General features: G+C 34.0%; 1 protein-coding gene across 7 annotated transcripts in view; it reads left to right on the forward strand.

Moving 5' to 3' along the window:
• The window catches only part of Rims1 (regulating synaptic membrane exocytosis 1), a 197,755-nt gene that overhangs the window by 80,074 nt on the left and 92,572 nt on the right, over nt 1-25,109 (forward strand). For 3 of the 7 annotated variants that reach the window (XM_013033615.1, XM_013033616.1, XM_013033618.1), the window contains 3 exons: nt 4,200-4,271; nt 10,349-10,531; nt 11,570-11,682. In XM_013033615.1, the coding sequence (XP_012889069.1) occupies nt 4,200-4,271; nt 10,349-10,531; nt 11,570-11,682 (368 nt within the window). The remainder of the gene's footprint in view (nt 1-4,199; nt 4,272-10,348; nt 10,532-11,569; nt 11,683-25,109) is intronic. The other 4 variants (XM_013033620.1, XM_013033617.1, XM_013033621.1 and 1 more) reach the window with 2 other exon arrangements.

Genomic DNA, 25,109 nt, shown 5'->3' on the forward strand with positions numbered 1-25,109 from the left:
CTGTCTTTCTTCCAACCTATGTTTTTGTCTTCCTTATCAAATATTAGATGGTGATAGGTCTGTGGGTTCGTTTCTCAGTCTTCTATTCTGTTCCATTGGTCCTCAGTAGCTTTTCTGTATGCCAATAAGAAGATTGAGACTCAAATCAGGAAACAACCCATTTGTAATAGCCTCAAAAAAAGATACCTAGGAATTAACTTAAAGATGTGAAGGAATGACCTCTATTGTGAAAACTACAAATTTGGAAAAAGAAATTGACGTTTCATGCTCCTAGAATAATTAACATTGTGAAAATGGCAATACTGCCCAAAGCAATCCACCAATTCAATGCAATACACATTAGTTCTATTGGAGGATTAAATGATTAAAGAATTTCAATTAGTTTAAAATTATTTAGAGGTTACAGAATTACAGTGACATTTTCTTTATAGAAATCTTAAGAAAGATTGTGTGTGTGTATGAGTGTGTGTGTGTGTGTGTGTGTGTGTTTACTGGTACTGGAGCATGAACCCCATATGGGTCTGCACTCTTACTTGTCTCATTTGCTGAAGGCTGGAGCTCTACTACTTGAGCCACATCTAAACCTTTAGAAATATCATAGTAAAATTAAGTTCTGATGGCATCTGTAGAGAAAAAAATAAGTATATCTTGACTGGAAAGTTCAAAATAAAAATGAAAAGGGTAGATGTGCAAAGTTGCGGAAATTCTGTATTAAGTAGTATTGGCTGTGAGTAGACCCTTATAGATGAATAAGAGTCTTTGTATTCATGATCAAATATGTATTATTATTATTATTTAAAAATAATTATCTCTATAGAGATAATTACAACTCTATAGAGTTGTAAGAGATAGAGGAGAATGACAAAAAGTTTCATTGACCAAGATGCATTGTACTCAAAAACTGATACAAGTCGACATGTTGAATTGAAATCCCTTTGTAAAAGTACTTAAAAATAAAAATACCTTCATAACACTACTTACTGATTCTAAGTAATGCTGAAACTTCTAACAAATCAGATTTTGTGTAGTACTACAAAACTACAAATACTAGACTATAAATACTAAGTACCAGTGAAGCATTTAAAATTAGGAAATATGTGAGTTGGTGGTGTTATTACCCTGCAGATCATGTAGGGGAAAATGAGGCACGGCAAGGTTAAGTTAGTTGCATAAAGTCACTCAGTAGCCAGAAACAGAGATGATATATCCAGTTTGCCTCTAGAATTCATGGCTACTACATTTCATTCATACCAAAGATCTCATGTGATACTGCCATTGAAATTCAAGACTCAGCACACCTCCTGGCTTGACAGTTAATGAGTATGTGTGTCAGAGCAAAGTAGTTAATTTCTCCAAGTCTCCTTATACTTTTTAAATTTTATTTTTAAGTAGTCATACAAAGAGGTATCAATTTAATGTGTCCGTTTATGAGTAATAATGCATCTTGATCAATATCACTCCTTTCATCAATCTCCACATTCTTAAAGGACAAACTGTACTATCTTCTTTGTATTGGTTAGAGTGGATGAGCTAAAACAAGTCCAAGATGTCCTCCTAGCACAGACGGAAGTCTTTATGAAGGTTAGATATGATTTCTATTGTTATCACCAGTGTTGTATATGAATCCATGAAGTTTTAGGAGATGAGGGAAGAAGAAGGTTTTTAGACTTCATAGACGAAGTGACATCTCAGTTGAGTCTGGAAACATAGAAATTACTAGAGTTAGGAAGAAAAGCAGGTAAGTTCTGAAAGATGCCTATGACCTTGTGCCCTGGTTGTAGTTTGTAGGAAAGCTTGTCTTGTTCTATGCCTCCTCTCTTCCCTGTCTGCATAGATCTTCCCATCTGATTCAGCACTCTCAACTCAGTCCTCCTTACCTTCTCCTGATTCCTTAAACATACTAGGCACACAACTGCCCGTGCAAACCCACCTGCTGTCTCATTGTTGGGAACATTCTGTCCCTAGAAACATACATGGCTCTCTTCACTTAAGTTTTGCTGAATTTGACCCTCTCTGGTTCTTCATTGACGCCACTAAATGAAATTGCAATCTGCCCCTTACCTTAACCCTATCTCCCCTACATCCCAGCCCCTTGCTCTGGTTACATTTTTGTTGTTTGGATTGATCACCTTCTTTCACAATATGTAATGTACTGGTGTGAAATTGTTCTTGTTGTTTAATTTTTGTCTTCTACTAGTAAAATACCCCCCATCCTCTTTATCCTTTTTCTTCTTTTTCCTTCCTCCCTTTTCTTTCTCCTCCCTCCGTCTCCTTCTTCTTTTTGCTGATATTTAGGCTTGAACAGTACTGGGGCTTAACTCAGGGTCTTTCATCTTACACTCTTACTTGACGTTTTTTAAATTTACTGCTGTCCTGGGGCTTGAACTGAGGGTGTGAGCAGATATCATTTCACTCTTTTGATCAAAGTGAGCACTCTACCACTTGAGACATGGCTCCACTTCCAATTTTTTGGTGATTATTTGTAGATAAAGATCTAGCCAACTTTCCTGCCCAGTCTGGCTTTGAACATAGAAATCCTCAGATCTTAAGCCTCATGAGTAGCTAGAATTATAGGCCTGAGCCGACCAGCTATTGATAAGGATTTCTAATTTGGAACAGGCCCTGACATAATACAGGATACTAAATTAAGTTGTCTGATTGTCATAAATATATTTGTCTCAATATTTTTGGACAGTGGATATTCAGGAAAGAAAATATGCGTAAATTATAGAGATTCAGAGGGCAGTCCAAAATACACATTTCTATGATTTCTTTAATTGTTTTTAAAATATTGATCTCTAGAGTATCATATTTAGAATGGTTTATTCCAAATACATAGTAGTTTTATATGTGATGAGTATATTCATTTATTCAACTGCCATAATCATTTTACTGTGTATGTATATTATAGCATTATGCTATGTACCTTAAATATTAAGCTGTCATTTATATATTGCAATGTGATGATGCATTTCAGATTCTAAATGTTGAGTATATGTATGTATATGTGTGTGTACATATACATATATATAAAAATACATATACACATACATACTGTTGGTAAATAAATTGGAAACTGAAACAGTGGCAGTATACCTGCAATCCTTGCTACTCAAGAGGCTGAGATCTGAGGATGATCAAAGCTACTTCAGGCTCAAAAGTCTGTAAGACTCATGTCCAGTTACTCCCAAAAGGCCAGAAGTGGCTGAAGTGGTACAGTGCGCACACACACACACAACAACAACAACAACGACAAAATTACCCACCAAAAAAAATAACAAAATACAGTAAATTGGGGACCTTTTCTTTGCTTCATAACGAATGAATAGCTTTCTAAAATAGCACCTGAAATTCTGACGACAGTGGCTCATAACTGTGATCCTAGCCAATCAGGAGGCTAAGATCTCAGGATCATCCTCCAAAGCCAGCCCAAGCAGGAAAGTCCATGAGAGTCTTACCTCAAATTAACCACTGGAGAGTCTGAAGTGGAGCAGTGGCTTAAATGATAGAGTACTAGCCTTGAGCAAAAAAGCTCAAGGACAGTGCCCAAGCCTGGAGTTCAAACCACAAGACCCAGCACAGAAACGAAACTACGATAAAATGGCACATGATTATCAAGGCTTCTTTCTGACTACTTAAAAAATGGTCTTGTTGATGTAAGTAGTTATATTTACATCAGTATTTTGTATTATGATATTTTTCTTCGCTTGCCTTAATATTTTGTGGTGGAAAAATAAACCTGTGTAACACCAAGGTTCAACCTTTAAAAGTAAAAGAGCACTATACCTCATGTGGTTTTTCTGTACCTAAGTCATTACCTTCACCTAAGTCATTACCTTCACCTTATCTTCACATTTATCATTATTCTATTTTGTCATCCAATTTATGTTCTCAGCAGGGAGGCAAAGTTGCCCAGCGGAGGTCCACATTAGTTCTGGGCTGTAGATGTACTTGTTTAGACAAATGAAATGTCAGTTGTTTATGTCTCCACTTGGCAACTTGTGTCTGCCTTGCAGCAATTTTGATATTTAATTTGAATGTTTTAGTTTATTTCATTTTTTTATTTTGAAAAATACTGACTGACCAAACCATTTAGATAAGATGGTTGTCATTTTTCATGTGTCATGTTTTAAACCTCTGGATGATGTTACTGTAGTTTTATTCATCATATATTTTGTATTTAACATTTCATTTCACAGGCACTCCAGAAAGTCTGAAAGATCTAGCATCCCAAAACAGACTAGGAAAGGCACTGGCTCTGATGCGGAAAGGTAGGCGTGGGGGTGTACTGTCTGCCATCTTCTGTTTTCTTAGGGTCCTCAGGGTACTCTCACTCCCATTTGATGTGACCACCTCTGAATTCCACCTTGTGATGTTCAAAGGAGTTCTTGTAAACAGTTCTACTCTTTTGTGGGAATAGTGTAATTGAAGAATGTGGAAGGGAGCCTTTAAATACTAAGTTATTTTATTTTATTATTTTTAGTTATGCAGAGGGCTTTCAGTTCAGCATGTCGTGTATAAGCATAGTGTGTCTCTATCAATGTCACCCCTTCCATTGTTCTTCATACATATTAAGTTTAAAGAGCACTTGTAATTTTCTCTTCTTTGGTCATTGGGATGACTAATAAGGATTAAATCAATTCTGGTTTTAATATACATTTTAGGAACTAATACTCTGTTTCTCAGATTATGTGAAATACTTTCAATAGAATATACAAATATCTGAGGTTCAATGGTCCATCTGAATGTGATCTAAGCAAATCTCTTATTTACAAATGGGTAGTGTGTTTCTTGTGTTTTGCAAATACAAATATACTGAGATTGCATAAAAATTATAAGGAATTACTGAACATTTGTTTACAGTTCATCCAATTCCATAAAGCTTTGGAGTATTTTAGGTGCAATATAATGAGATTTTTTTATGCATACGAAAACATCTAAGTGGTTCAAGTACTGTATAGTGATTGTCTTTTATCTTAAAATTGTGAGAACATGTGTGGGGACACAGATGCAAGTGAATCAGTGTATTCATGTATCATAGATGCTACAGAGTTATGAAAAAGTACATTGAAAATATAGAAATGAGTAAGGTTAGAAGAAATGATAAAATGTTTCATAAATTTAGTTTTACTAATCTAAATGCACATGTGAAAGCAAATGTGAGGAGTAGAGTGTTTCATGAACAAGACCAATGTAAGAAAATTCTTTAAGGTTTGAATACCATTGGCACCACTGGCTCATGCCTGTAATCCTAGTTACTCAGGAGGCTGAGAAGATCTGAGGTTTGTGGATCAAAGCCAACCCAGACAGGAAATTCCTTGAGACTTATTTCTAATCAACCACCCAAAAAATTGGAAGAGGAGTGGCACAAGTAGTTCAGTGCTATTCTTGAGTAAGAAAGCTCAAGACTGCACCTAGGCCCTTAGTAAAAGTCCCAGGACCGCACCCCCATAGCAAGAAAAAGAGAGAGGGGGGAGGGAGGGAAGAAGGGAGGGAGAGAAAGAGGGGAGAGAGGGGGGGAATAGATTTGAAATACTTTCTTGAGTTTGGAGAAAGTGCACCAGTTTTTGGAATGGAGAATAGAAATCAAGGGATGGGACAAAGGGTTGAAAATAAAATGGAGACAACCTGAAAAAAAATGAATAACAAGTCTCTGGCATGTTAAAACTGTGTTAAAAAAAAACTTAGTATCTTTATGAGTCATTGATATGCTTTAACCATGGTTCATGGATGATCAGATTTAAAACTTGGGTGGCATTTTGGAAGGTGGATCCAAAGATTCAGAGGTAGATGCAAGACACCAGTTAGACTATAGTAGGCTTGGCTGACATGGAATCTGTACAATTCAGTGATTCATTTCAGTGATTCATTTCATTTAGAAATATGTGCAAGGTATGTATTAAGGATGTATTAAGGTTAGGAACAACTTAGAGGCAAAAATGAAAACTTTCCAGTAAATAGAGATCTGGAAAGCATCTGAGAAGGAAGCTAAGGGATGCGAGATGAAATTTACTCATGGAAAGTGGTCCATAGATATATTGACTATTTAGAAAAGTTTGGAGAGTGTAATTTATACTATAATAATGATCCAGAGTACTTAAAAATAATACACAAAGGAGTTGAACATTGAGTAAAGAAATGAATCAGTAAAGAAATGAATGGATGAATAGATGAATAGTTCTAACAGATATATGAAACAACACCGATTATGTTTCATCTTTCATATTCTTTAATGCAAACCAGCTAACATAAATAGAAAACTGTTATCTTTCATATGGGTAGATTTGTTGGTTAAAATTATAGTTCTTCATTGACTCTTATTTGAGTAGAAAACTCATGCCTAGATTTTTTTAAGTGAATTGTTGAATAGGTAGATATACAAGAAGAATTGACTTGTATTTTCTATGTTACTTTAGCTCTGATTTCTTCAGAAGATACTTTAAATTGATGGCTAGCTTAAAATGAAGTGAATTCACAATACAAATTCTACATACATTGATTTTGATTTGGTGATGCTGAGGATGAAACCCAGGACTCACATCTGCTAGGCAGACACTTGTGTACATCCATGATCTGCACATTGATTCTTGATCAGTGTGAATTAACAACTCCCCTTCCAATTATGTATTAGCTCTTGCAAATGCACAGGAAATGATCATGATGTTTAGATGCCTTTTGTTGGTCTTATCAAATGTAGCTTCACAAGACTAGCCTTAGATGAAAATGTTTTAAAAGATATGATGGGCAGTTGGAGATAATGGACAGGCAAGAACTGATTTCTATCTTCTGTGCCTGGCCAATTAAAGTGGTCCTTCCTTTGGAATGTCCTCATTCAGATAAAGCACTTAGCTTTTTCTCTATGTAAAATTCAGCTATAAGCCCTGCTAGCATCATTTCCATTCTAGCAACTCTTCCTCTTGGAGAACTTAAACTCTGCAGTCTGTGACGTACTCTGTTTAGACTATGATTTGGAATTGTTTGAAGGTGCACTTTTTATCGTGTACTGTTTGCTATTAGAACGAGCTTATGAAGGTTTTCATCGCTGGAGGAATCATTTGATGACCATGTGTACCACTGCATACCTGTCCATTTTTTTTTTTTTTGCGCTTGTGCAGCTTGAACTCTGGGCCTAGGCACTGTCCCTCAGCTCTTCAGCTCAAAGCTAGTGCTCTACCACTTGAGCCACAGCACCACTTCCAGTTTTCTGGTGGTTTATTGGAGATAAGAGTCTTGTGGACTTTACTGCCTGGGCTGGCTTTGTACTGTGATCCTCAGATCTCAGCCTCCTGATTAGCTAAAATTATAGGCGTGAGCCACTGATGATGCCTGCCCTGCCCATTCTTTAGCTAGTCATAAATAAAGCTCCAGAATGTATTTCTTGGCTTCACTAGAAGCAATTAACTATAAAGCTATTTGTACCCATGGAGTTGACTAAAATGGCAAGGTTCTAGTGAGCATTATAGTTCAGGTTGAAACACTACTCTTAGATGAAGAAAGAAGGTGGGATTGAACTCAATGGTTAACATGAAGCATTTGGAAATGTTGAGCTGGAGTGTTCACATACATATATAAATACAACAGGCCAAGTTCTCCTTCAAGGCTCTCTTCATATATTCATTTCCCAAATTGTCAGAATTGTTCTGTTGAGTTCTGCCAAATAATTCAATACTTAGATGTATTTGTGTTTTGTGTTAAAAGATTGTTTATCCTGAGATGTGAAATTACAGTTTTATAATTCATGTCAAAGAAACAAGTCTCATCTCACCAGTTTAATGTTAGAATTAGACAGACCTGTGTGGATCTACATGTTATCTCTGATTTTTGACAAATCTATGACCCTAGCCTCCTATTTCTAAAACAATAATAATTATAACATCCCAGGATTGAGACTACATCATTGAGGAAGTATATATACATACTTTCATGATCGGAGACTTACAATCAGAGACATATACAAATTTTGATGATCAGTTAAGAGTAATTATTTCTCTTCCATCATTCATTCTCCTCTTCTTTCTCTAACATGATCCCTCCAAGTCTCTTCCCTTGTTTTTACATCCTTACATTCTTAGTACATTTCATTTTATTAAAAAGAAAAAACCTCAGTATCCTGGATTCTCTTAGGTTTTCATTTCCAGGCCACAGATTTTTTTAATTCTCTTTTCCAAACTAAACTATCTCTGTCTCCATTGTTTCTCCTCTCTCATCAAAGTGCGCATTATCTCCCTACTTCATTCATGTTTGTAGAATTCAGCCTGTAGCCACAATTCTGCCTTACATAGGGAAAGAGTTGTTCCTTTGCTTCTTGGTCTGGACTTCTTGTGCTCACCACAGATTGGCTAATGTCAGGACCTTTTCCTTACCAATGGGAAAAGCAGAACTTGTGCTAAATGATTGATCTTGAACACAATAGGTTATTTTCGGTTCTAGAAGCCTCTTTGTGGTTAAGCAGCTTGAACACTAAGTCAAGTACTCTGGTGCTGTACAATATTCACCCGAAAAGCTACTGATCAGCTCCTTAAGTTACTTTTTATACCTTTACCATTCAGTTGAGTACCACATAAAGTCAACCTAATTAGTGACATTTCAGGTCATATTCAAGTTGTCCTTTCTGGGTTTAAAAATGTCATTGATAATGAGGAAATTTTAGTAAAATTGCAATGATTATGAAATTTCACAGTACTAGGGTGGAAATAATAGAGTGGAAATTTCAAACCTCATTCAGAACGTGTATTTTGGATAAGTTGCTTCTCATTTCCTTTATCACTGAAAATAAAATTGCTTCTTTATAATCCTTCCCATATCAATTTTATACACTTAAGATCATGTGAAAGCCAATTCAGAATGAATGAACAGTACAGCAGATATTGTCTGTTTGTTTTCATTTTTCTTTGGAAATGGAGGTGATAGGTTTGCAGGGTATGACAACAGAGACTGATAAACCATTAAGCCATGGCTCCAGAAGAGAAAATACACTATTACTAAAGACCTAAGCTGTACCTCTTTGCTATGGACAACTTAACATTTTCTTAGAGATATCTATTGACTCAGAGATATCTGAGTCAAAATCATGTCTCTGTGAAAATTAATTTACTGAAAAGGAAGATTTTTCAATATAAATGTAAGCTCAATAAATTGTTCATTAATACTCTTTTGGTGATTATTATTTATATGTTGTTCTCATGCACAAAAACATGCAATAAACACATTTCACATCGTTTCTTCCAAAGGGGGAGATGATACCTCATTCCTTCTGAAAGCATAATACTTAGTAGGTATTTGAAGTGTTTGTTTATACTGAAAATGATAACAATATAAAAGTATGAAACTGTCTTAAATAAGTATACACATATTAGTTAGTTTGCTGGTTAGTTTATATCAATGCTGGATCCTGAACTCAGGCCACAGCTCTTGCTCAAGGCTAGTGCTCTACCAATTGAGCCATGCCTCCTGCTCTTTGTTAGTTAATTAGACAAAGAGTTTCTTGAGTTTGTCTGCCTGGACTAGTTTCTAACCACTATCCTCAGGTCTCAGCCTCTTGAATAGTATTACAGGCATGAGCTACCAGAGCCTGGCTTCAAAAATTGGTTTTCAATTATTTATTTATTTATTTTTAATTTTTAAAATTATATTAGGTATTTGTACAAAGCGATCTAAATTCAACTTGCCAGTTAAAATCTTTAGTTTAAAAAATGTCTTTGTCATAATTTTAAACACCATGAAGATAATTGCTGATATTTTAGCAAATACCTTTTCAGTGCATATGAGAATCTTTGACCTACTCACATATCAGCCATTTCCACTCAGTGAGTTGTATAAAATTATTTTTGCTTTAGTAATCTCAAAAGGTGTCCTCCTGCCATAAATTTAATGGTTGCCAAGTAACTTATGAGCACTGTAAAAAACATACTCATCGTTCTGTGCTTTATTTCCTCTTGAAGGCCAGTCCTTGACATAGCCCTGTACTTACTGTTGTAATTTCACTCACTCATTTGGTCAGCCTGACGTCATTAAGCTCCTGCTATCTGTACAGGTATATTTTAGGTACCAGAGAAAGCTCAACAACAATTAAAATAAAAGAAAAAAGACAGAAGTCTCTACCCTCAGAGAAATCATAAAGGGTTTATTACAATAGAGAAACCTAGATCAGCCCTCTTAAAAATCTACAAGATATTGACATTGATTGGAACTCCATTTCAATAATTGTGTGATGGATTGTCTTCTGGTTCTTGGGGGAAAAAAATCACAATCTTGTACAGACTAATCAGCTTCTCCTTGGACATTTGTGTTGGTATAAATTGAATTTGAACTTGCTGACTGAAGATCTTTTTTGGCCCTAATGTTTTAGGGTTCTCCCACCATGTCTTTCTAGAAGGGGATACGCAGCCCCAAGAGCAACTGGTCAAGCAGTCATTAGGGGAAAACATCCCGCTCGCTCCAGATCGAGTGAGCACTCTAGTGTCAGAACTATGTGTTCTATGCACCACCTTCCCCCCGGAGGCTCGGCGCCACCTTCTCCACTTCTGACAAGGTTGCTATTCAGTGTCCAGCCAGCATTCATGTCCTGCTCCGGGTGTTGGTGTGGTGTTGTACCTTCCTGAGCACTCCAAACTTTCACTCATTTTTTTGACCCATAGTTTGAATCCTCTCTTTGTGGTACTTAAACCTCTCCTTCATCTTCAATTACTTGCATCTCTCTTCACTGTGCTGGCCATATTCTATAGTTCCTGCCAATTAACTACCATTGAAAAGCAAACTTACCCGTGTTATGTGCTTTCATTTGTTTGTGGCATATCCATATATAATTTATCAGATATGTGGAATTCTTTATGACAAATGACTCGGAATTTAATATGTATTTGCTTTGAAAAGTGTTAAGAGGAATTTAAAAAGGTAACCTTTACATGTTCATAAAATCTTAGTGTATTTTAAAGTTTTTCACTTAAAAAAATTGGAGGTCATAAAATAAAACAATTGAATGCCAGCAAGTCATTTTAATTCTGGACAGGGAAACATGTCTGCATGCTTCTCAAATTTTCACTTGTAATTTCAATTGCCACATCAGTGTATCTCATAGCATGTGCCCAGGGTTTTCTTAAATACTTTTTCAAGGTTTTTTCCTACTTAAAAATAAAGGATTTACAGCAAGAATTTCCCATTAATTATAAGCAGTCTAAAGCATGTAGCAATTCAGTAGTAGCCCATTCAGGCAACAGCCTTTCATCACTAATTTTCTTTTTGTCTTTTTAAAACCCAAAGGCTGTGATTAAATATATTTGGTTGATCACTCACAGAAAGAATTAATTTGTCTAATAAATAGGACTTCATCGAAAACTAATAAGAACTGGGTCTGATTCAGCCCAGTTCATTCTGCAGAGCAGTACATTACAGTATATGTCAACTCTAGTTCCTTTTTTGTAACATACCTTTGACATCTATGAAAATATTTGATTTTCCATCCAATCGCTCAGTTACTTTTATGCCTATTGTAGTAGTAACAGGAAGAAGAAAAAGATCACGGTCAGGTTGTATTGGAATTTCAGCCCCCTTCTCTGCTTTTTGTCTGCAGAATGCAAAGACAAGGAAGTTCCAGCCAATCTCCCCCAACAGACAGCGGCCTGGGCAGCCGGAGGGGAAGACAGCTTCCACAGGTGCCGGTGAGGAGCGGCAGTATAGAACAAGGTATCCCACAGAGACACATCCTAGTCCAAAACTCTTGGTGTGAAGAACCTCCCCCTTTGATACTCTTTTTTATTAAACAAATAGTGTTTTGATTATATGTAGTTTGATGGGTCCTAAAAACAATGAACCCTTTTAGAACTTTATCCATAACATGTGGTTTTGGTGATTTGTAGTATATGCTAATTTTTGCTGAGTAAATGGTTCTTTCACAGGATGGAGGAATCCCCACAGGCAGTTTCAAAGATTTAAAGGTAGAAGATTAAAAACTTAAAAACATTAGAACAGTTTGATTTTGTGGATATTAAAAGACTTCATACACACTATTTTTCAAACTTCTAAAACTTAAATACAGTCATACTGAATGTAATACTAGATTTTAAAGTTTTTCACTTGATTGGTGATATCTTCCATTTTTACATGAAAAGTGAATATAGATTTGGATGTCATTTGTCAATAATCATTTTAAGCAAGTATGCATTGTTTTATTTTAGAAAGAAGAAAATTTGTGTGTGTGTGTGAGAGAGAGAGAGAGAGAGAAAGAGAAAAAGAGAGAGAGAGCTGAAACTGAATTCGAAACTACTTGAACTAAATGATTTGAGTACCAGGTGAAAGTAGTATTTTTTATGTGCTCAATGTCTCAGGACTTATTCTTAGTATTTTTTAGACACATGGTCCTTACTTGAGATGTAAAACTACTGAAATTTCTAATTGGAGGTTTTATTATAAATGCAAGGGAGATTTATTTAAAGCACATATTGAAATTTGAAAATTTTCATCCCTATGGGACAACTAAAAATTTAAATTTGAATAGTTTTCAAGAGTTACTTATTACTGAAGTAGTGTATATTCTATACCATGTGGAGGGTGCTGGGTGCATAGGCACTTAATTGAAATGTTATATCAAATGTATCAGAATTGTTAAATTTCTGAGAAAAGAAAAACATTGTTTCATAGACTTACATGACATAATGCGCCTTGCAAAATATTCGATTATAGAACACTGTGTAGGTTTTTAGAGGAATCAACTTAGTAAGTAGGGCTGGTGTTGTAAATTCTGAGTTTGTATTTTTTTAAAATCTTACTTTCGGTTGATATATCATGCTTTAGTTTTCACAGTTGCTGTAAAATAATTCATGCAATCAAGAAAATGTGTTTTTGTGAAGCTCTTGGGTTTTTTCTGCAATAATAGTTAATGTATTAGAATTATCCATTCAGTGTGTTTAATGGATATTCTGTTTTCTGGGAATATTTTGAGAAGATGATTTAAAATTAATGATAGTTAAATTCTATGTATAAGCTGGACAAAATTTATTTAGAAATAAAAACTTTTTAAAGATATTCATTAACTCCTGTTGCACAACTGAAAAACTTCAAAATTTGGTGTTTACTTATATTTTCAGTGTCACTAATCATATTGATAATTTAAAAAGTTGCTAGCCCAAAATTCTTTGCATTTCCTCCAGTTGCAAGTAAAATGCTGTATGAGTTCCAAGTGTATAAGCTTATTAATATAATTCTTACACATTGAGAGACTCTAGTACTGTTACTGCTGCAGAAATAAGAATTGCTCATGTGAAATCAGTTGGATTGTATATTGGATTTTTAAAAATCTCGTGTTCCACTGTAATCTAAGTATTGCTGTTCATGGTATTCGTATTTACAGTTATCTTTCAGAAAAATAATCAATTTGTAAGGATTGAAGTTGAGGTGGAAGAAGAGAGTGACATTGGTGGAATTATTTTGATACTTAATACACAAATATACTAGGAACCCTTTGGGTCATTTGCCCTTCTTGGTGTATATGGTCTTAAAAGTCATGCAGATAAAGCTTTGAAAACTGGTGACAAGCATGTGCCTAGATGTTCTTCTATAAGTGTAATAGATATGGTTACCTTACCATGTTAATGTATGTGTGGAACTTCTTGTAGATGATCTGACTGTCTACATTATCTTCTTACAAAATACATTTTCAAGGGGAAACTACTAAGGTGATCCATGGGTTTTCCTTCATGTTTATCTTAGTCTACTCACAATGGATTTGACTTTTCTTAAAGCTACAGCATTATATTATTTTTTCTTTCAAATGCATTTCCTAAACGTTAATTCTTTCTAACGTGAGGTTTAATGTTGACTGCAGTTTGCTTGTAATTCATTAATCCTCTAGTATCCTTGAATTCCTTTTGGTCTTTTCTGTTTTGTTTTTAATACAGGGTGGTTTCATGAGTTCTAAAACTTTATTTATTAATAGATTTGTTAAACAACCAGTTGGTAAGAGCATATATTTCTGATGGTTTAGCTTCCTAGTGGTAAAACTTCTTAATATAGTTTATAAAATAATTTTGTTCATAAAATTTCTGCAAACAGTTCTCTGCATTATTGTTTTAGGTTGTGTGACAATTTGTTTTTCTTGTAAAGGGAGTCGACAATGTTATCTTTGTACCATAAAAGCAATACCTCCTGTTTTAAAGGCTAGCATAGAGAAAGATATGTTAGACGGGTGCTAGTGGTTCACACCTGTAATTCTAGCTACTTAGAGGGCTGAGACATGAGAACCCTCATTCAAAGCCATGGTTGAAAGCTAACCTTAGCAAGAAAGTCTGTGAGATGCTTATCTCCAAATAAACACCAAAATTCCAGAAGTAGAGCTGTGGCTCTAGTGTGGAGCAATAACGACCATCAAAGCTCAGGAACAGTACCCAGGCCCTGAGTTCAAGCCCCAGAACCAGCATACACTATAAAAAAAGAGAAACAAGATATGTTAATAAACATTTCTTTCAGTTTATTTATTAATTTTTGAAAAAGTACTTTGAAGTTTCTTTTTCAAGTAGGAAATGCTAGCCTGTTTTCTGTATGACATCTGGTCATGTTGGAATATAATTGCTACAATAAAGATTTTGAGACAAAAGTAGTTGAAGAGTAGTAGTTTGTAACTTAAGTAACTCTCACAATAGTGAAAGATGAAAGCAAAGACTTACGGAATTTCTTTGGCTGTATTTCAACACTGTATTTCACCTTAGCACTTATATAGAACAAGGCTGAAGGCCATTGATTGCATAAGAATGTGTGTTGTTTCAAAACATATCAGTGACTTTTTTTGTGCTCACTTGGATGTCTTCTAAAGAAGTATTGAAAGATCATTTACAAACTAACAGTGGTATGCATATTAATTGTGAACATTATAGTTGCTTATTAATTACACTGCCTAAAACTCTTAAGAGTAGTCATCAAAATTCTCTAGGGAGGCCCTGATACTTCAATGAATACTATGCTAACGAGTAGAGAAAAAGCTTTATGAAATGTCTAAGAAATAAAATATGCAAAACAAAGTAATTTTAGTATGGAATACTTTAATAAAATTAATATGACAAGGAAGAAAAAATACAGAAATTCAAAAGCATTTTTTCATGTAGAAAATATTACAGGATAGTTTCCATGGGGCAAATAAATTGTGTACTGTTCTTAGTAAAAATGGAATTTATTTATTGAAGTTATTTTATTTCAACTTGTACAGAATTCCATTTTTCATGGCAAAAGTTTTATGAATATTGTGCATGATTTTAATGTATTTACAATATAAAACTACAGGGGGGATTAAGTTGAAATGTTTTAGTGAAAATGGTGCTAAAATGTATAATTCTTAAAATATGAGAAAAATACTAAGAAAAAACTCTTTAAATGTTAAGCATATTTTACCCAGTATTTTCATTTTATTTTAAATCTTTATCTTTCTGTATTCACTTTTTTTTCTTTGATTGATTTTAGTACCATATTTGAGACACCCCATGGCTGGTCATTGCAGTTTATCATGTCACTTTATGTGTTATGCATTTTACTGCTCATACCATTGTGTTAATTCATATTTCCATGTCTAACTATAAATTTGCTGATTTCTTTCTTTTGTTTCCATCATTATGTGCATTTAATTCATTGAAGAACAAGAAAAATATAACTCTTCCACTAAAGGTAAATATTAGTGTAACTTTTTAACTATTTACTACTATTATGTTTCTTTTACAACATGCAAGAGTTATATAACTGTATTTCTTGATCTAGTAATAAAAATTATTTGACAGGTAGTTTTCCCCTCTGGAGTGATTTTATAGGACACTTAAATATTGTGTGTAGTTTACCTTAAAGAGGAAATTTAGTTTTCCCTTTTTTATAATTTAAAATTTCATTACCAAAGTGATGTACAGAGGGGTTACACTTACATAAGTAAGGTTACATAAGTAAAGTAGTGATTGAAAATATCACTTTAAGACTAGCATAGCTTTGTTTCAAAATTTATTCATCCACTGTAATGATTAAAATCAATTCTGTAGAAAATAATAATGCATAATATATATTAATATTTTATAACAAAAATACATGGCATATTCTTTATTTGCTTCTGTTTCTTTTTTTTTTTTGTTTTCATTGCCTGCTCTCATACATAAAGGATTAAGTTCTTTCTATTCAGGATAATATCTCCTCAAAATTAACAGACAGAAATTACCTGGATTTAACATGTACATGAACCTTAGTGAACTTTTTAAACCCACTCAGGCATCTGGAAGGCAGTTCTTCCAAATCTCAATATCATTTTAATACCCCTAGATTCTATCTTTTGAGATACACATGAAAGAAAATCACTCAGGTTGATGTATTGATCCATTGCTGACCTCCTCCTTTGTATCTTTGGATTCTATATTTTTAATCTTTGCCCTTGAGTTTCCACTAGGCTGCAAGCTGACCTCAAGTCTGTTCCCATGCTATTTCTTATTAAATATTATCATTAATTGATAAGCAAATAATGGAATTGAGTTTCCAACTTAGTGCGACAACGTTAATAATACAACATTGAAGTTAAAATTATAACATTGAAATTACATAAAGCTGTAATAGTTTAATAACGGTTCATTAATTCAGAATTTGAAAGTGTATTGGTTGACTTAATTTGTAGCCCATAGTAACCCTCAAAGCTAGTACTAAGAATAGCATCATACTTATTTATGAATGAGGAAACACAACTTCAAGGAGATGAAGAGATTTTCCTGTTAATACTACTAGTCAGTAGTAGATTACAAGGAGGGTCCTTAGTTTTAACACATCTATATTAATTTAATAAAAATAAATCCCAAATACATTACCCCAACTCATAGATTATCCAGGATAAATGAGACTTGATAGTACATAAAATGAGAGATAATATTCAATTATTTGTTTTAGTCTGAAGTCATAAATATAAAATTATAATATTCTTGTATAGTATGTGAAATCCTAAGTAATAACTATATACCAATAAAAATGAAATATGCCATGAGACATGATATTTTGATACATGATATATGAATATCATGAATGATATCATGAATGATATTCACATATCCTTGATATATGAATGATATGTGAATGATATATAAATAATGTATGAATGATGATATATGAATCCTGCATTTTTAATTCATTTATCAGAAACAATTTTGTTTTCAATACTACACAAGAGCCAATATACTTGTTCTCAGATTCAGATGAATTTTGTTAGCTTTAAATGGTAATTTTTGTCACAATAATATCCTTATATTGGAAATACAACATATAACCCTAAATCAATATCCAAAAGAAAGCAAAAACAATTCTTCCATTTAGACCTGTATGGCAATATTAACCAAAGCTGTAATTTACTTATCCAAATAAAATATCATTTGATATAACAAAATCTGCATGAAGTGTGTATGCACTTTTATTTCCTTATTATAGAGCATGTCTATTTTTTGGTTCTGGAAGGTCAGTATGTTCCAGCTGATAAGTGTCATCATCCTTCCAAATTGTCCTTCAAGACAGAACGCAGACGTTTCTCATTTAACTAGAAATAACCAAAGAGGTTTATCTAAAGTGCTTCTAAAATAACATAAAGCAACAGACTGGGATGCCTCTTTTCTCTGGGGTTTAAGGAAGCACAATTCAGCTATCAGAAGTGGCGCTTGAAGCCCAGAAAGTGTAGACATAAAGTCAAGAGTTTTTTTCAAAGTGTTTTGATGATTTGTAGATGAGCTCGTTGTACAACCAATGGCCCCATTGGCCAGGGACTGAGAGATTTCCTGATGTGGAAGATTTGCATTGCTGAAACCAAGACAGTTCTGGGCAAACTAAGGTACTTAGCCATTCCACATCTAAAGAACCAGTGTATTAATTTTCCAGCATACATTTGTAAGTCCTCATAAAGAGAAATGTAAAATGCTACTAGCATCAATGGTAGAATTTATGAAGTCTGATGATTCAGCCAAAAACATGTTGGTGAAATCTCAGTGTTTGAGATTTAAAACTTGGCTCCAGCTCAGTCATTCAATTGGCAAATGAAAGGATAAGGAATTGTCCCTCCCAAAACCTTGTACTTCACCCTGTTGTTCTCCAGGTCCCCCAACAGTTAGATACCCTTTGTCAAGAACTTAATATTTGGGCTGGGAAGGTGGCTCAGTGGTAGAGCGCTTGCTTTGCATTCATGAGGGCCTGGGTTCGATTCCTCAGCACCACATAAGCAAAAAAAAAAGAAAAAAGCCGGAAGTGGCGCTGTGGCTCAAATGGTAGAGCACTAGCCTTGAGCTGAAGAGCTGAGGGACAGTGCCCAGGCCCAGAGTTCAGGCCCCATGACCGGACCCCCCAAAAAAGAACTTGATGTTCATGCATATGAACATCACTATAGTAACATATGAACATCACTATAGCAACAGATGTTTTACAGAAATAGAGTCATGGGGTGGTTAAGGTAACCAGGAAACTGAGAAACTTCCAGATTTTGATTCCACATACACTGCTCTGCCCTCTGGGCCTTGTTAATAGTAATATCCTCCCCCTCAAAACACCCTCATCTTAAGAACTCCCCTTCATTATCCTTAACTTCCCCTGGCAACTCAACTAATCACCAGCCGATTAACTTATCCCTGGCTTGCCCCTCAAATTACCCAGGCAATTTGAGAACAAAGACATACTGAATTTGAGATGAACTGAGGGCTTAGAACTAGTGTTCAGACAACTTCACTTTCCCTTTTCACTCCTTTTATGGTGAAAGCCGAGAGATGATAATGAGTTTAGGTTTCACAAACTGCTTTTAGGCCTATTTTCAATTATTCATTCTAAAAGTAAGCCAATTTTTCCCTCTCTGCTACATTTCTTGGACAGTTTTAAAGAGCCCATGAATGTAGTTTGGGGCATCGAAATAATGATTTAAGAAGATCAAACTGAACCAGAAATTAAATGACTTCCAGGTGAGAAAAAAATGTTATTGTCATAAATTTCTTACTTTGTATGCCTTTAGAAAATACAATTTCATAAGTGCACTAAATTTTTGGCTAAAGGAAGTAATTTTGAGTCATCACATAATCTTGTCTGCAAATATGAATTTGCTTTATGATAAAAATATATGTGATTCAGGCACATGGGTAAAGACAGACAACTAGTGTCCAGGATTTAACTTATTTCATCAGGGACAAAGAGAAAATAGCATTTTTTTTTGCATTTCACTGATGAAATATGTTGTACTCATTGTAACCAGATAGAAGTTAAGGATTTTTTTCTAGACAACTGTATTTTTAAGTGCTAGGGTTCTATGCTAAATGCTAAAATTACCTTTTGAATTTGAATGTGAAATTACACAAAATAAATTTATGGAACTTTTACTTTAAACTTAAATATAATTAGTATATATAGTGAATATATGAATTTTACTAATTTTCTGTTCTATTAGTTTTCTTGTAAAAATGGTAGTTGATAACCTATTTCAAAGTATGCTACACTCAGAAAACTAGAAATAAATTATATGTTGACTTCTACTGAACTATGTAAATTAATTTGTGTATTTTTTTATATCTACATTATCCAAGATGTGCTTAAATAGTAGCAAGGGATTTAATTTTATTTACATTTGATTATTCTTTAGCAAATAACATAATGGGCCAGGTGAATCATTTCTTGCATTGTAGGTAAGATTTCAAAAAGTTGGGAATGACAGCTTCGTGAGAAAGTGCTTACTGAGTATGCAGAAGACCCTGATAAATATATATGTGTGTGTGCGTGCGCACACACACACACGCACACACTTCATGCAAACACAGCCACACATAAGATTACGTAAGTGCAAGTTAATGCATCCCCAAGGTGCTACTTTTTTTAAACACTTAGGAATAGTTCTGAACAGTTGTTTAGAGCTTCTTTTTTTAGAGCTGTATTTAGTAAACAAACAAACAACAAACAAACAAAATTGTCTGTAACTTTGTACATCTTTTTCCTCCCTCCAGCTCTGTCTTAGTATCTCAATCTCTTGTCTGTCTCCTGGTCTCTCTCTCTTTCTGACAATCACTACTCCTTCCTCCTCCTCCTCCTTGTCTTCCTTCCCCTCCTCCTCCTCTTTCTTTCCCTCCTCCTCCTCTTGTTTTTCTTTTCCACCTCCTCTTCTTCATTCTCATTCTCCCCCTCTTCCCCTTTTCCTTCCTTTCTCCTCTTCCCTTCCCTCCTCCTCCTCCTCATCTTCCCATTCTTTTCTTCCTTTTCATCCATTATGCTCCTCCTCCCATTCTTCTCCTCCTCCTTCTCCTCTTTTTCCTCCTCCCTTCCTCCTCATCCTCCATCTTCTTTTCCCTTTCCTCACAAACACAGATGTCATTTAAGCCTTATTGTTTTAATTATTGGATCCAAAGTCTGAAACAGCCCTGGAGGACCAATTCAGAAATTGTGGTTTTCACCCCTGCTTACTCACATGACTTATTGGAAGTTGCATCATTGTATCATAGCATCCTAGCTGGTGGCATTGTCAGTCTTAACCTCAGTATGGAGGGTTCATAATTTTCTGTGTGGCTGGAGCTGTGCGGGAGAGGACAGGGAGGGAAGGCACACAGGTTTTTCCCTGTGGACAGCCTCTTTGATCTATTTTCTATAAAATTGTATTTGCCCCTCAAATATTATAGCTTAGGAAGAGTCAGTCAAAGTTCAGGTTAACAAAGTTATGGTACATTGGGCTTTTCAAGTTAGATTTTGTTGCCATTAGTGTTAGTGGAATAATTTAAATGATGGAAAATCCTGTTAGAGATCATTTGGGATAAACATGATCCTCTCAATGATTGGTTTTGCTGGCTCCTTTCCCCCAAGTCTAATTACACAGCTGGCTGTTTTCCAGAGTTGTATTAAGAGGAACCCCTAAACAAGACAGTGCTCCTTTATACTACCTGCATATGTTTTTAAAAGATTTTAAGCCTGTATAACACAAAAGCGTGAAGACAGATTTTTCATCAAGGCCTGTATTATCTGGCAAGGAGAGGCATTTTCTGTGTTACTCTGAGTCTCCATGGTTTTGACACTGAGAAACGACACCCATGATTAGACATGCTGTACAGGGTTTTCTTTAGTAGAAATGAGCAAGATAATGCAGTGAGATTTGCGTACTTATTTGTACAGCTACCCTCTTCACCTTATGCCAAGGTTCCATTTCAACTATCCAGCCATACAAAATAAATTATTTTCTAAAACAATTATCTAAAGCCAATATGGCATTTTTTTCACTTAACAAGTGTTATTGTTGCCTTTTGTGTTTCTCATGCTGGGTATGTACTATCTTTTCTTTCATTGTTTATAGTATTGTTGCATAAAGATCCGAGTGAATGATACAGACATAAAGAAAACAGTTTGAAATGTTTCTGTGCTTGCAAATCAAAATGAATTTACTTCAGAAAAAAAATGACCCAGAACACAAGCATTTGTATATAGTCATAATATTTAAAACATTTGAAGCCTGGTGCCAGTGGTTCACACCTCTAATCCTAACTACTCAGTGGGCTGAGATCTGAGGATGGTGGTTCAAAGTCAGTGCTGGCAGGAAACTCCCTGAAACTTATCTCCAATAAATTACTCAGCAAAAGCTGGAAGTGGTGCTGTGGCTCAAGTGGTAGAGTGCTAGCTTCAAACAAAAGCTCAGGGACAGAAGCCAGGCCTAGAGTTCAAGCCCCATGACTGGCAAAAAACAAAATTTAAGAAATTGATGTTTGTGGAAAGTTTATTTGTTTGGTGTGGAAGTTGTATAAGTATTACCTGGAAAACTACGTAATTCCCCAAATGAGGTCAAACATTAAAGGGATTATCTTATATTTAATTTAAAGATTATAAAAATATAATTTTATAAAAATTATAAAATACAACTGTTTAAGTAAACTTAATTCCTACAGTTTGAGTAATTTGGCAAATTAAAACCATTGTTGTGAATTGGTAAAAGACATGTTCACAGTAGTTTATCCATTTTTACAAATGTGAAAAAAGTGTGAACATATTAGTCATAGCCTATTGAAATAAGAGAGACAAAATGAAAGATTCTCTAAGCAATGAATGGGGAATCAAAATAACATTAAATAAATCAAATTAATAAAACAAAAAGTAAAAAACTGTATAGGGGTTTTATCAAAAATTAGCAGAGAAATCACTGCATGAACTGATAATAGCTCTAGGACTGTATTTCTTGTTGATTCCCATTTACTGTTTTGCCACATTGCTTCTAGCTGATTAGAGCATGTTTATCACTTTTAACAATTGTTAGTCCTCTAAATTCAGAACATCTCTGTTATCTAAAACCAGTCTGATTTTGCATTTTAAAATGTTCCAATTCCAAAAACATCTTACTTATAGAGTATTTAAGCACCAGTTTACTATTTGTCTTTACATTTAGCCTTTGCTGAGTTTGAATATGATTCCATTAGCTAAATCTTTTTCATCTAATCTCTCTACATAGTTTCTTGTGTTTGATTTTCCACTCTCATGAACTTCTTAAAATACACTACTTCAAATAATGAAGTGTAAGCAAGGCATTGTATGTGGCCTCACTCATGGACCTCATTCTACTGAATAATTTTCCATAGATGAGGGTTGTTCATTTCTCTTCTTGACCTGACACTTTGGAGCAAGGCTGTGAATGACTCTACCAATCCCAGAAGCTTACTGTATTGCCACATAGCAAGGAAGCAAAGACTTGCATTTTTCTATTCATAAAATGTGGTCGTATCTCCTCGTTGGCCATATGGGCTTAATTATCCAGTCTTGATGTTATCTTACATCACATTTGTCTCAAGTATTAAGTTAACATTAAAAAAAATTAAATGGTCATAATCATTTTACTCCCATGTGATTACTAAGATAGAAACTTACATTATTTATCGTCTTTTTACAATCATATTTCACAGGAACACTTGAAAAGTTTAGAGGGCTTAATCACACAGATAATGTTATATTTATATCATCATATAATGTTATATATCATTTTATAGACTTTATTCATTATTATTTACTATATAGATTCTTTCTCCTTACAAACACAACATTTGATATTTCCAATTCATGTTAACTTTTAGCTATGGGAGAGAAATTAAATGTTGTATATATCTGTGCTGGTACCGGGCATTGAACTCAGGGCCTATGCTCTCTCTTGTCTTTTTTACTCATATCTGGTCATCAACCACTCGAACCAGGCCCTCCAGTCCAGCTTCTTTGCTGGCTAATTGGAGATAGTATCTTTTCTGCCCTAGCTGGCTTCAAAACTCAGTTCTCAACTCTCACCCTCCTGAGTAGCTAGGATCACAGGTGTAAGCCATTGGTATCTAGGTGTAGGTATAAGGAATTATACCTATTGAGATCAGAGCAAATTTGTTTTTAGGTTAAATTAAATCCGAAAAAAAATTTTAAAAAAGAAAAAACATTTAAAATATATTTATACATGTTTAATGTTCAGAGTGTAATAGTAATGAATTGTGAGTATAGTATTATTAAGCAAATTAAAAATATCTAGAAAAATCAAAGCAGTTTCCCAAATAAACACTTTTTCTTTAGAGGGGAAACTACAGTCTTCAGCTTTTATAAAAATAAAAATTTTCAGGCACAGGCCTTTTTGATAATATTAAAATACATATTGAAAATATGTAAATGAGTTCAGCTTTTACATAGATTTGCCATGATCATGAATCTATAGTGAATCTATTTACAGGCTAAAATCATTTGCAGGTTTTCTCCAGGTCAGGAATTCTCACAGTGCATGTGACATGAAAAGAGAAAAAACTTTCTTACTCTGAGTCTTTTCAACACAATTTCCATTCAAAAATTGTAACAAATTACATTGCTTTGTAAAGTAGATTTACTCTTTTGTTCCTACATGTTCCAATCAGAATTCTCTTTAGCGAAATTTAGAAGACCAAAAAACTGATTTCACAGCTGTGATTTTAATTATAAAAATTATACTGCTTTATACTTCCTTAATTTTAACTCAGGTATATTTTTGACATAGGTAGATTCCTCTGAAAATATGTCTGATTGGAAAGGAAAATAAGCATAAGTTGGAATGAAAAAAGGGATTTTGTTTAATATATTTTGGTAAATTAATGTTTTATAAAGTAAAATAATTTCAACATAAGTCATATCTTGCAGCTTATAATTATAGAGAATTTTTTGACCCTTCAACTTGCTCAAGAGAGACATTTTTATAAATTTGCAGTCAATTACATCATAGGGACTAAGGGAGATAAATTGTTGAACATAAGATTACGTTAGTCTTTATTGAAGTTGAAATAGTATATAGGAAATGTTCTTATGTTTTTTGACTGTATGAACTATCAAAAACCAAATAAAAATACATTACTGGAGAAACTGAAAGGAATTATTAAAGTTTTGCTATGCTTCAGTTAAGAAAATTTTAAGAACTTAAAATTCTAATGTCTATTTTTAAAATCTTTCACAAAGCATTTTAATGATTTTGTTAGCTTCTGATACTACTAACATTCAAATTATTCCTGAAGTCTGAATTCAATTTGAGGATTTGGATAGATATGGGAAAATATTTCCTATTTTATTATTTTGTTAGAATTTAAATAGACAAAATGTAATAAAAAAACTTAAATGATAAAAATCATGCTTTACAAAGTGAAAATAATTCTCTGAGTTTTCTCTGGGACCTGGTTCATTTTACTGATAGTGACATACTTGGGCAATTTAATTCACATTTGACGAATATTCTTTATGTAAGTAACGTAAATTAATACAATCATATCTTCTGTTATAATTACGTTATAAATATTCCATTTTACTTGATAAATTGGTCTTAGTATTTACCTTGGTACACCTATAATTTAGAAATAATGTCATTTTCTTTCATAATATACAGCTGAGAAATTAAATGGAAAACAATAAAAATTTCTAACAAAGTTCAAGAACTTCAACTTTCACACTGAAGTGCTCCAGTACTTATGAAAATAATGTTATTGAAGCACAGAAACTTGTACAAAACAGTTATTTCAGATTAAGCACTAAATACATGTTATCTGGAAATACTGAAAATATCTAAAAAATGTGTACACTATTGTATAATAATATAAAGTAAATAATAAGCTATTTGTATTTTGCTTCTATTTTTGGACTTCATGAGCAAG

Source organism: Dipodomys ordii, unplaced genomic scaffold (genome assembly GCF_000151885.1).
Source record: "Dipodomys ordii isolate 6190 unplaced genomic scaffold, Dord_2.0 Scaffold172, whole genome shotgun sequence".
In the NCBI taxonomy this organism is placed as follows: Eukaryota; Metazoa; Chordata; class Mammalia; order Rodentia; family Heteromyidae; genus Dipodomys; species Dipodomys ordii.